General features: G+C 40.3%; 1 protein-coding gene across 10 annotated transcripts in view; it reads right to left on the bottom strand.

The window, feature by feature from the left end:
* The window catches only part of Cdk12 (cyclin dependent kinase 12), a 110441-nt gene that overhangs the window by 91437 nt on the left and 6271 nt on the right, over positions 1 to 12733 (bottom strand). For 9 of the 10 annotated variants that reach the window (XR_007213801.1, XR_007213804.1, XR_007213803.1 and 6 more), the window contains exon 2: positions 7068 to 7952. Coding sequence is in view for 4 of the 10 variants with exons in the window: in XM_048366649.1 (XP_048222606.1) it covers positions 7068 to 7952 (885 nt within the window). In the remaining 6 variants the exon portion in view is untranslated. The remainder of the gene's footprint in view (positions 1 to 7067; positions 7953 to 12733) is intronic. The other variant, XR_007213802.1, reaches the window with a different exon arrangement.

The following is a 12733-nucleotide window of genomic DNA, read 5'->3' as shown; positions in this document are numbered from 1 at the left end:
AAAGTGCTTGCCACACATACATGAAGTCCTGGGTTCGATTCCTCAGCACCACATATATATAAAAAGCCAGAAGTGGCTCTGTGGCTCAAGTGGTAGAGTGCTAGCCTTGAGCAAAAAGAAGCTAGGAACAGTGCTCAGGCCCTGAGTTCAAGCCCCAGGACAAGAAAGAGAGAGAAAAGAGAGAGAGACAGAGAGAGATAGAGACAGAGACAGGGAGAGACAGACAGAGACAGGGAGAGAGAGAGAGAGAAAGAAAAGGCAAAACACATGGAAAAAAATTACAAGGAAAAACTTAGGATATTGTAATTCCTTTACCAATGTGTGTGTGTGTGTATGTGTGTGAGAGAGAGCGAGAGAGAGAGAGAACATGAGTGTGTCGGGGGAGAGAGGGAGAGGAAGAGGGAGAGAGGGATGGGGGGAGAGAGAGAGAGAGAGAGAGAGAGAGAGAGAGAGAGAGAGAGAGAGAGAGAGAGAGAGAGAGAGAATGAGTGTGTCCTGGAGCTTGAACTCAGGGCCTGAGCTCTACCCCTGAGCTTTTGTGGTAAAGGCTAGTAACTGCCTTACTACTTAAGCCACAGCTTCACTTCTAGCATTTTGTTGGCTAATTGGAGATAAAAGTCTCATGGACTTTTCCTGCCCAAGCTGGCTTCGAACTGCATTCCTTAGATTTCAGCCTCTGAGTAGCTAGGATTACAGGCATAAGCCACCAGCACTGAGATGTCCTTCACCAAAATTTGTCCTTCCTAAGATTATAGATTTTCACTGAGATGAAGAAAAAGAATATTCATCAAATATCACTGTAACTCAGAATTCAGGAAACCTACTCTATAAGATATAAACAATGGATAAAAGCTCAACAATTTAACAATAATTTATTACCAGTGATATGGAAAGAACTTAGGAAAAGGAAACAGTATCTGTTGAAAACTTAGTAAGAAATAAAGTCAGACATCAAAAACTAATTTAAAAAATGGAATTACCCTATTTGTTTGGAAGTAGAATGATTACAGTGTTCAGAAAAGCAAATCTCAACCTAAAAAATAGTGAAGAAAAAGGGTTCAAAGATCAATTTGAGAATCATTAAGACAACTGGTAGCAGGATTCACTTAACCTGCCAATTAAAGTCAGAATAAGAACAATAGCCATAGTTTTCTCGGAATAGGTGAAAAAAGGAAATTTTCAGATCCAATTTTCTTAACCATTCCAATTTACTGAGAGGAAAGGACAAGTCTTGTGCCATTTACACCTTCAGAATAAGTAGACACCTGTAGTTAATGCAGCATGCTAATTGAGCTCTACAAGTAAACCAGCACACTACCACCTCTCTTTTGTGCAGGCTTGAACTCAGGAATTAATCCCTTGCTTTTTCTACTGGAGTCTTGTGCTCTACCACCTAAGCCATACCTCCTCTTCTGGCTTAAATTAGGCTTTTCTAGTCCCTCATGTTACCAGAAGGTTAAAGAGAGCTAAGAATTCCAATATCTCTCCAATGTCCTCCATTAAAAAAAAAAAAATTCATAAAAGCCAGGTGCCAGTAGCTTATGCTTAGAATCCTAGCTACTCAAGAGGCTAATCTCTAAGAATCATAGTTCAAAGCCAACTGGGGCATGAAAAGTCAGGAGAATCTTAACTCCAATTAACCAACAAAAAGCCAGAAGTGGAGCTGTGGTTCAAGTGGAAAAGAGCTAATATTGGGCAAAAAAAGTTCAGAGACAGTGCCCAGGCCCTGAGTTCAAGCCTCGACTCATACATAAATACACACACACACACACACACACACACACACGTTTTACGTGTATAATTCCTAGAACTATGAGGAATGGTATCTCTTACAATATCTTTCTATTTTATTTTTTTTGTGCCATTACTGGGGCTTTAACTCAGGGCCTCACACACTCTTGTTCAACTTTCTACTGACAGTTGATACTCTACCAACATTTAAATAACTACCATATATTCATTATATTCTGTTTTTAGGCAATAAAAAGATTTGTATGGGGGCTGGGAGTATGGCCTAGTGGCAACAGTGCTTGCCTCGTATACATGAAACCCTGGGTTCAATTCCCCAGCACCACATATATAGAAAACGACCAGAAGGGGTGATGTGGCTCAGGTGACAGAGTGCTAGCCTTGAGCAAAAAGAAGCCAGGGACAGTGCTCAGGCCCTGAGTCCAAGGCCCAGAACTGGCAAAAAAAAAGATTTGTATGTCACATTCTCTTAATTTACACTGCTGTAGTCTCAAGAAAATAAAATTGTAAGGACACAAATGAGTCTTTCATCTAACTTTAAATTGTCTTTTAGCAAAGTGCTTTTTTTTTTTGTCGGGGGGGAGGTAGGGGAGTGGTCCTGGGGCTTGAACTCTGAGCTTTCTTGCCCAAGGCTAGCTCTCAACCACAGCTCTTTTTTCAACTTTGTGTGTGTGTGGGGGGGGGGTGTTAATTGGAGATAAGAGTCTCACAGACTTTCTTGTCTGGGCTAGCTTTGAACCATGGACCTCAGATCTCAAGCCTTAGGAAGCTAGAATTACATGCACAAGCCACTGTGCCTAGGCAGCAAAGGTTTTATATACCAAAAATTATTTTTTATGTCAAAATAGGAACAGCTGTCACATGGATACAATAGCAAAAGAAAAACTTAAAACAAAAGCTCTTGAATTTAATATGGACAGCCAGAAGCTTCAGTTCAAGCTCCAGGATTGGCGTAACACACATAGTATGTTACACACATACATACACACATATATTATATATGTATGTATACTACTTATACACATATACACATATATATGTAATTGATAATGGAAGAAATCTTTCATTTCCATCTACCTTCAATAACATAGACATATGGAAAATAACTGATAATCACATTTAAACATAAGTACATTGACCAAGCAAATAAGTTTCAGGATCAGAATCAATATACAACAAAACAATAAGTTTTGTCCACTTCATGTTCTCTTACACATTAAGAGAGCTAACTCTTTTTTTCTGGGGGGGGGGGGTGCAGTCCTGGGCCTAGGACTCAGGGCCTGAGCACTGTCCCTGGCTTCTTTTTGCTCAAGGCTAGCACTCTGCCACTTGAGCCACAGTGCCACTTCTGGCCATTTTCTATATATGTGGTGCTGGGGAATCAAACCCAGGGCTTCATGTATACAACACAAGCAGCACTCTTGCCACTAGGCCACATTCCCAGCCCCGAGAGCCAACTCTTTGCCACCATCCACACAAGTAAGCAATGAATAGTCTTAGTTTACCTTCCTCCCCAATCTGAAAGATACTTCCATCAGAATTATTCCACGTCCAGAAACCTGCCTTCTACTCTGACACGTTATACTATATATAGATATATATGTATGTATGTATATATATACTATATAAACTATATGTATATATATATGTATATATATATATATGGGGAGGGGGGTGGTACTGGAAATGGAACCCAGGATAGTGTACTTGCTAGGCAAGTGCTTTAGCACTGAGCTACATCCCAGCCCTATATAGATTTTTATCTCTGAGAAAAACTTTTGAGTTGGGAGTTGGTGGCTCATGCCTGCAATCCACAACCAAAAAACGAAAGAAAAATATTTCTAATCATTTTTCTACACAAAAGATACTGTTTTTTCTAAGTCCTCAAGTGAAAGAATAAGTACCCATTTAGATTAGAAATAATGTGAAACTTTTCTTTAGAAATTAGATTGAAGCCAGGTGCTGGCGGCTCATACTTGTCATCCTAGCTATTGAAGAGGCTAAGATCTGAGAATCCTGGCTGGAAGCCAGCCTGAGCAGAAAAGTCCATGAGACTCTACTTTCCAATTAACCACCAAAAAAAGTGGAGCTGTAGTTCAAGTGGTAAAGCACCAGCCTTGAGCACAAAAACCCAGGCCCTGAGTTCAAGCCCCAGAACCAGCACAAACAAAGGAAAAAAGAAAATCAGATTGGCCACTACTATTAGTAATGAAGCCTTACATTCAGTCACTTTTTTTTTGGTTTGGTCGGTTGTGGTACTTGAACTCTGGGCCTGGGCACTGTGCCTGAGCTCTTCAGCTCAAGGCTAGCACTCTACCACTTGAGCCATAGCACCACTTCTAGTTAGCTGGTAGTTAATTGGAGATGAGAGTCTCTCGGATTTTCCTGCTGGGGCTGGCTTTGAATCTTGATCCTCAGATCTCAGCCTCCTGAGTAGCTAGGATTACTAGTCTGAGCCACCAGCCAGTCCTCATTTTATTTTTGTGCTGGTCCTGGGACTTGAATCCAGAGCCTGGATTCTGTCCCTAAGTAGTTATTGTTGTTTGGGTTTTCTTTGGGGGGGGGGCCTGCGAGCTGCTCCTGAGCATTTTTGCTCAAGGCTAGTATTCTACCACTTGAGCCAGACACAGCTCTACTTCAGGCTTTTTTAATGCTTAAATTGGAGATAAAAGCCCCACAAACTTTTCTACTTGTGCTTGGCTTTGAACTGCAATACTCTTATCTTTGGCCTCCTTGGTAGCTAGGATTACAGGCGTGAACCACTAGTGCTGGCTGTCCTGCTCAAGGATAACATTCTACCACTTGAGTCCCAGCTTCACTTTCACCTTTTTTTTTTTTTTTTTTTTTTGGCCATTCCTGGGCAGGGCCTGAGCACTGTCCCTGGCTTCCTTTTGCTCAAGGCTAGCACTCTGCCACTTGAGCCACAGCACCACTTCTGGCCGTTTTCTGTATATGTGGTGCTGGGGAATTGGACCCAGGGCCTCATGCATACGAGGCAGGCTCTCTTGCCACTAGGCCATATCCCCAGCCCTCACTTTCACCTTTTAAGTGGTTAGTTGGAAGTAAGAGTCTCATCTTTCCTGCCTAGGTTGGCTTTGAACCACAGTACTCAGATCTCATCCTCCTGAATAGTTAGAAATATGGACGTGAGCCACTGGCACCTGGCTTAATCATTCTTTAAAACACTCCATAGCTGGATATAGTGGTGTATATCTGTAGACTCAGGGGCTTTAACTCAGTGCTGGTGTACATGGCATCAGCTGAGGAAAGATGACTTGAGCCCAAGAGTTTGAGGACAGCACAAGCAAAAACTGCAGGACCCTGGCTCAGAATACAAAATAAATCTAGGAAATGGTGAGTCAAGTCTGGCATGAGCCACTGGCCATGGAAGCTGAAACCTAGAGGATCACGGTTTGAAACCAGTTGGGGCATTAAGACTTCATCTCAAATTAACCAGCAAAATGGCAAACTAGAACAGGGCTCAACTGGTAAGATGCCAATCATTAGCAAGTAAAATATTCTTTTTCTTATTTTTTTTCTATTATATGTACACTTCCTATGTTCTGAGTAAACCTCAAGGGCTAAAGTGAATCACCACTGATGTCACCAAGAAGGTAATAGAGGTTTGTGAATTGTTTTGGGATATGAAATTAATAGCATTTATTCTTGTGCTTACAATGAAACAATTGTTGCAGTATATGCCATTTATACTCTAGCAAATAGAAGGTAGACAGACTCTCAATAGAAAAGCCAGTAACATTGCCATACTATATGGATGTGCTAAAGCATCATTTTGGTTTTTTTTGGTGGTGGGGCAATTTTGCCAGTTGAGTACATTTCCTAATTCCTTCCATAGTATCAGATCTATGCTTCAAGGCTGAAAGTATTGCTCGGTGGTATTGCATCAAACCTAGTAAGCACAAAGCTCTTAGTTTAAAACTATTCTTGCCCCCCGTCTCCCCAAAAAAACCACACATCATAGCACTTCAGTTCTTAATACTCAAAGGACACAATATTCTTTCTATAATCCCACTGTGAATTATATTCTAATTAGCAAAGATACTACATATTGTTCTTTTACTCGTTATAGTGTAAATCATTTTTTAAAAATTGCCCCTTTTCAAGTAGGTCTAATCTGAACTCAATTAGGAGGAAAACAAAACAAAACAAAAAGTCCAGCTATAAAAGATATGTCAGGAAGCCAGGTGATATTAGCTAATACCTGTAATCTTAGATACTCAATAGGCTGAGATTTGAGGATTGTGGTTCAAAGCCAGCCAGGATTATGAGATTCTTATCGCCAATGAACTGCTATAAAAAGCTGTAAGTGGAGCTCTGACTCAAGAAGTGGTAGCAGTGCCAGTCTTGAGCACAAAAGCTCAGAATAGGGCTGGGGATATGGCCTAGTGGCAAGAGCGCTTGCCTCGTATACATGAGGCCCTGGGTTCAATTCCCCAGCACCACATATACAGAAAATGGCCAGAAGTGGCGCTGTGCCTCAAGTGGCAGAGTGCTAGCCTTGAGCAAAAAAGAAGCCAGGGACAGTGCTCAGGCCCTGAGTCCGAGCCCCAGGACTGGCAAAAAAAAAAAAATTAAAAAAAAAAAAAAAGAAGCTCAGAATAGTGCCCAGGCCCGGAGTTTCACCCCCAGGACCAACACACAGACACACACAGACACATACATACACACCAAAAAGACATTTTATGACTACTTAAATGTAATTGATTTGACTACTTAATAAAAACTTTAATCCAAATTAACCTTATGAGTAAACTTATGAAAAAAATGGGTTTACTAGGCCTCAAATCCTACTCTTCCCAAGTAATGGTACCGTATATACAAACTTTTCCATCAAAAAAACAAAACAAAACAAAGGCACATCACATTCACAAAGCATTTAAAACAGCCATACATTAGAGTAGTTTTGACAAAGTTTAAAAAAAGAAAATATGGATAGACACGGGAAACACACATAAAACTCCAGTATTTGAGAGACTAAAGTAAGAAGACAATGAGTTTAAAACCAGCTAAGGAGTCTGGCTCTTGTGGCTTACACCTCTACTAATCCTAGGTACTCAGAAAGCTGAGATCTGAGGATCATAATTCAAAGTTAGCTCAGGCAGAAAAGTCCATGAGACTCTTACCTCAAATTAATCACCAAAAATTGAGTAACAGAACTGTGGCTCAAGTGGTAGAGCACTAGCCTTGAGAAAAAAACTTCAGGGACAGAGCCCAGGCCCTGAGTTCAACCTCAGGACAACAGAAAAGGTATTACTTCCATCAAGAGTGTTAATTTTCCCAGTTTACTATGGACTTACCTATCCATGTCATCATCTCCAGGTAACAAGGGTGGAAGGGGCAGAGGCGGCAATGTTGAAGTTTTCAGGTGTGGAATAGCAGCTGTCACAGATACTTGAGTCTTGACAGAAACCTGTACAGGGGGCTGAGAATTTGCCTGAGAGGACAAAGTAGATGTCCTATTTGTATGAGTAGAAAGAGGCAAAGTTGAAGTACTAGAAACAACAACCTGACTAAATACTGGTTGGGGAGGAGGCAGAGGTGGTTGTGAAATAGTTGGTAATGGAGGCAAAGGTGGTAGAGGGGGTGTCTGAGGTGGAGGTGTAGTAGTTGGTAAAGGAGGAGGAGGAGAAGTAATTGTAGGTAGAGGTGGAGGGGTCTCCTTTTCTGAGGTGTCTGTTTCTTTTAGAGAAACAATCTCCTCTTTTGATGGCACTGTTTTAGAGTCTTTTGTTCCCTGCACTTTCAAATCCTTAACAAGATGCTTCTCAGAGTTATCATCCAATTTTACCTTCCCTGTATCTAAAGAATTTTTGACCTCTGTGTTTGGTTGTATTACATTTACCAGTTCAGTATCTGTGGCAGATTTTTCCAATTTTACTCCTCTGGGTAACTTTTTAGACTCCAAGCCTGAATCTTTAGCATCTACTGAACTGTTCTCTTTTTTAGGAAAAATTATAGGTGAACTCTTGGATTCTTTTCCGTCCATTTTTGCTGCAGCAGCAGCAGCTGCTCTTTCCTTCTTTTTTCTACTGAGCTCAGCTCCCAGGCTGGAATTCAACGGGAGCCTGACAGGTGAGATACTGGAATGACGACTTCGTGACCCGGATCTCTTCTTTTTACTATGAGAAGATGAGTGTCTTGAATATGCAGGACTCCTACTTCTAGACTTCATGGTTTTCCTACTGGAAAAAGAAAAAAGAAAACAATAGTCTTAAATGATTAGCAAGACAAGAGAACTGTAACTTCAAGCCCCTTCTGAACAAACATCTATCTAAAAATAAATTATATGACATAAAAAAAACAAAGTCTGAGAAAAGCCCAATATAAAGAATCTTAAAGAGATATGACAATTTAATGTAATGAATGTGGTATCAAGAATAGGATTCTGGAAAACAAAATGGGAACGAGGGTTGGGAATGTGGCTTAGCGGTAGAGTGCTTGCCTAGCATGCATGAAGCCCTGGGTTCGATTCCTCTGCACCACATAAAGAGAAAACACCAGAAGTAGCACTGTGGCTCAAGTGGTAGCGTGCTAGCCTTGAGCAAAAGGAAGTCAGGGACAGTGCTCAGACCCTGAGTACAAACCCCAGGACTGGCAGAAAAAAAAAAGAGAGAGAACAAGATAAAGATTAAATAATCTAAAACAAATACAGGACTTTAGTTAGTAATTATGTATCATTATTGGTGCCACATTAACATAAGATGATAATAACAGCAAAAACTAGATGCAGGAGACATAGAATTCTCCATATCATTTTCATAATTTTCCAAACAACCAAAACTATCCTAAGAATAAATTTAATTAAAAAAAAAGATTAGAAGGAACTAAATCCTACATAAAAAATGTTTCAGTTATTTAACACTAAAGCTTTTGTTACTTATTTAACTGAAGGAAGATGGAACGATATTTTTTCCTCAACATCAGAAAACAGCCATCTTTTATTCTAATATTTGATAAAGCTAAAACATGATGAAGGGATAAAGCCTAGCTCAAGTGGTAAGTGGTAGGGAGAACAAGGGCCTGAGCTCAATCCTTAATACTTTCCCAGAGTCAGGTAGATAATATCAATTAGGAAGTTAAATTTTTTAAACTAGGTAGGTATCCAAGAAAATGCTGTTTCTGTTACCCCAGTTCAGAATAAATTTGTGCCCATAAAAAAAACTATGAATATACAAAAGTTAGAATTTATGAGCAGACAAATGTTTTTCCAAAATAATGCATTAGAGGTTTTCAAAAAAACAGTAGTCCCTGGTATTTTTGTTGTTTTGTGGCAGGATACCATTATACGGCCCAGGGTGGCTTTGAATTGGAGATCCTCCAGCATCATTCTCCCAAGTGATAGAATTACAAGTCTTGGTACCTTTAAATATAAAATGATTTACAATCAACTTTTCAGAAAATCTTAAGGCAGAGTATTATTTTATATTTACTCCATTTATTCCTTTATTTTTGGTGGTGGTACTAAGATTTTAATTCAAGACTTTCAGCTTCCTAGGCAAGAACTCTACTACTTGAGTCATACTCCCAAACCTTTTTCTATCATTTTTCAGACATTTTGTTTATTTGGGATCACAAGTATAAAACTATGTTCAGCTTGAGACAGGGGTCTTACTAACTTTTTGCCCTAGCTGGCCTCAAATGGCAATCTTCCTGATTTCTGCTTCCTGAATTCCTTTAATTTTATTTTTACGTGTGTGTGTGTGTGTGTGTGTGTGTGTCAGAACTTGGGTTTGAACGCAGAACTGTATACTTGCCAGACATGTTCTCTAGCATTGGGCTAGGACCCAGCCCTTGAATTAATTTTCTTCATAAGAAATGTCTAGGTAAATAAAGTCTGGGAATCTATGGAATAGAATATTATAAATTGATACCCAAGTTTCACTAATTCTTTTTGCTTTTTTAAACCAAAGCCTACTTAAGTCTCAATGTGAGTAAAAATAAAATAAACCAACGCACTAAAAATGTGATGTGACTGGATCAAGAGAAAAAATGACTATAGAAAAATAAATAAATAAGTAAATAAACAAACAGGGGTGCTGGGAATATGGCCTAGTGGCAAGAGTGCTTACCTCGTATACATGAAGCACTGGGTTCGATTCCCCAGCACCACATATATAGAAAATGGCCAGAAGTGGCACTGTGGCTCAAGTGGTAGAGTGCTAGCCTTGAGCAAAAAGAAGCCAGAAACAGTGCTCAGGTCCTGAGTCCAAGCCCCAGGACAGGTTAAAAAAAAAAAAAAAAGAAAAAAGAAAGGAAGAAAGGAAGGAAAAAAGGAAGGAAGGAAGGAAGGAAGGAAAGAAAGAAGGGAGGAAGGAAACAAGCTGAGGATCTTGGTTCCAAGCCAGCCTGGGCAGAAAGGTCCCTGTGAGATTCTTATCTCCAATTAACCACTCAAAAACCAGAAGTGGTACTGTGGCTCAAAGTGGTAGAGTGAGCCCTGAGCAAAAGAGCTCAGAGCTCAAGGACAGTGCACAGACACTGAGTTCAACTCCCAGGACAAAAAAAAAAAAAAAAGATGAACTGCTGAGATGGATCCCCAGGGCTACCAGAGGAAGGATGAGTCTAGGGTGAGGAGCTGCTCCATTACAATATGGAGCCAGAAGAGCCTCAAGCAGTAGTCTTGAGCTGAAGAGCTCAGGGACAGTGCCCAGTACCAGAGTTCAAGCCCCACCACCGACCAAAAACAAAGTCTGTGAGACTCCAATTAACTAGCAAAGAAAAGTTGGACTGGAGTCATAATTCAAGTGGCAAAGTGTCAATCATGAGCAAAAAGGCAAGAGAGCATAGAGCCCTAACATTCAAGTACCAACACCCTACCCCCTTCCGCAAACTAGTTAAAATATAAAACTACTGGGCTGGGAATATGGCTTAGTGGTAGGGTGCTTGCCTAGCATGTATGTATAAAGCCCTGGGTTTGATTCCTCAGTACCACATACAGAGAAAAAGATGGAAGTGACACTGTGGCTCAAGTGGTAGAGTGTTAGCCTTGAGCAAAAGAGAAGCTCAGGGACAGTGCTCAGGACCTGAGTTCAAGCCCCAGGACAGGCAAAAAAATATATATATATCTATATATACATATATATAGATATATGTATGTATCTATATATATATGTATCTTTTGGAAACTGAGTGTGGTGGTACATGGTAGTAATCCCAGCTAATTAAAGAGAGAAACAGAAGGACTGCAAGCTCAGAACCAGCCTGGGGAATTATCCACACTCTATCACAAAAATCAGAAACTTGAGAGCATGGCTCAAGCGGTAGAATACTTCATGTTGAAGGCCCTGGGTTCAATCCTCAGTAACACACATACACACAAGCAAAAACAAAAAGCAAAAAACAAAACCTGGGTTCAATAAAAAATACTAAAAAACAACAGTAATGAGAAAATAATTAATTAAATACTGAAAGTAGTCTTGCAGTATACTGAGGGTGAGCCAGGGGCTCATACCTGTATCCTAGCTACTCAGGAGGCTAAGCTCTGAGGACTGTGGTATGAAGCCAGACCAGACAGGAAAGCCTATGACTCAAATCTCCAATTAATTACCAAAAAAAAAAAAAAAAAAAAAAAAAGGGAATGTGGAGCTGTGGCTCAAGTGGTAGAGTGCTAGCTCTGAGCACAAGAGCTCAGTTTAAGCTCCAGGACTGATACACATACACATTTACACACACAAACATACACACACAAGTAGTTAAGTAGATTTATCAAATGTCTATTCACCCTTAAAAATACTAATACTTGGGGCTGGGAATATGGCCTAGTGGCAAGAGTACTCGCATCATATACCTGAAGCCCTGGGTTTGATTCCTCAGCACCACATATATAGAAAACAGCCAGAAGTGGCGCTGTGGCTCAAGTGGCAGAGTGCTAGCCTTGAGCAGAAAGAACCCAGGGACAGTGCTCAGGCCCTGAGTTCAAGGACTGGCAAAAAAAAAAAAAGTATGACCCATGGACATCTAGAAATAAAGACACTTAAAAAAATACTAATACTTCTATATATACATGGCTGAAATATTTTCTGCTTGAAGCATAACTGAAAAAACATCTCTGAGAAAGTGTCTAAAACCCTAAATATTATGTGATAGACGTACTATATACAAACTACTGTTTCTTTAGTCTTTTAGAATGATCAAATCTTCCTAAAGAAGCCAGACACCAGTGGCTTACTAGCTCAGGAGGCTGAGATCTGAGAATGCAGTTAAAAGATAACCTGGACAGGAAAGTCCAAGAGACTGTTATTTCAAATTAACCATCACAAAAAGCTACAAGTGGAGCTGTGGCTCAAGTGGTAGAACATTAGCCTTGAGCACAAAAGCTCAAGGACAGTGCTCAGGCCCCTCAAGTTCATGCCCCAGAACCAGCACCAAAAAAAAAAAAAAAACAAAAAACTTCCTAAAGAACTCTTCTACAAACCCTTTGATTTCTGAACAGAAGCCTATAGTAAATAGACAGTTGGGTAGCTACCTTCTTGTGGTTATTTTTAGTGATATAAATATATTTAAATTCCATGTCTACTAAGAAAACAGAGGGAACACTATTAGGTTAACATGGGGAGCATTTTCTGGGTGCTATTGGCTCATGCCTCTACAGAGGCTCAGCAGACTGCGATCTGAGAAGGATGATTCAAAGTCAGCTGGGGAAAGCAAAGTGTGAAACTCCATCTCCAGTTAATCAGCAAAAAGCACAAAGTGTAGGTAGGTATGGCTCAAGTGGCAGTGGGCCAGCCTTGACCAAAAAAGCCAAGCAAGAGCATGAGGCCTTGAGTTCAAGTTCAAGCCCCAGTACCAGCATTAGCACACGACCCAAAGACTTGCACACATACACATACACAAATGTAAAGTGTTTGACTGGCACATACAAGACCCTGGGTTCAGCCATTTGAAACCCAACTGCCACTACTAATTACTAAGTTAGTGCATGCAAAGATACATTTTTTTTTCTTGTGCCTGTTCTGGGGCTTGA

This window comes from Perognathus longimembris, chromosome 17, assembly GCF_023159225.1.
Source record: "Perognathus longimembris pacificus isolate PPM17 chromosome 17, ASM2315922v1, whole genome shotgun sequence".
NCBI classification, from domain to species: domain Eukaryota; kingdom Metazoa; phylum Chordata; class Mammalia; order Rodentia; family Heteromyidae; genus Perognathus; species Perognathus longimembris.
Note: the sequence above shows the minus strand (reverse complement) of the source record. Positions and strands in the feature narration are given on the sequence as shown.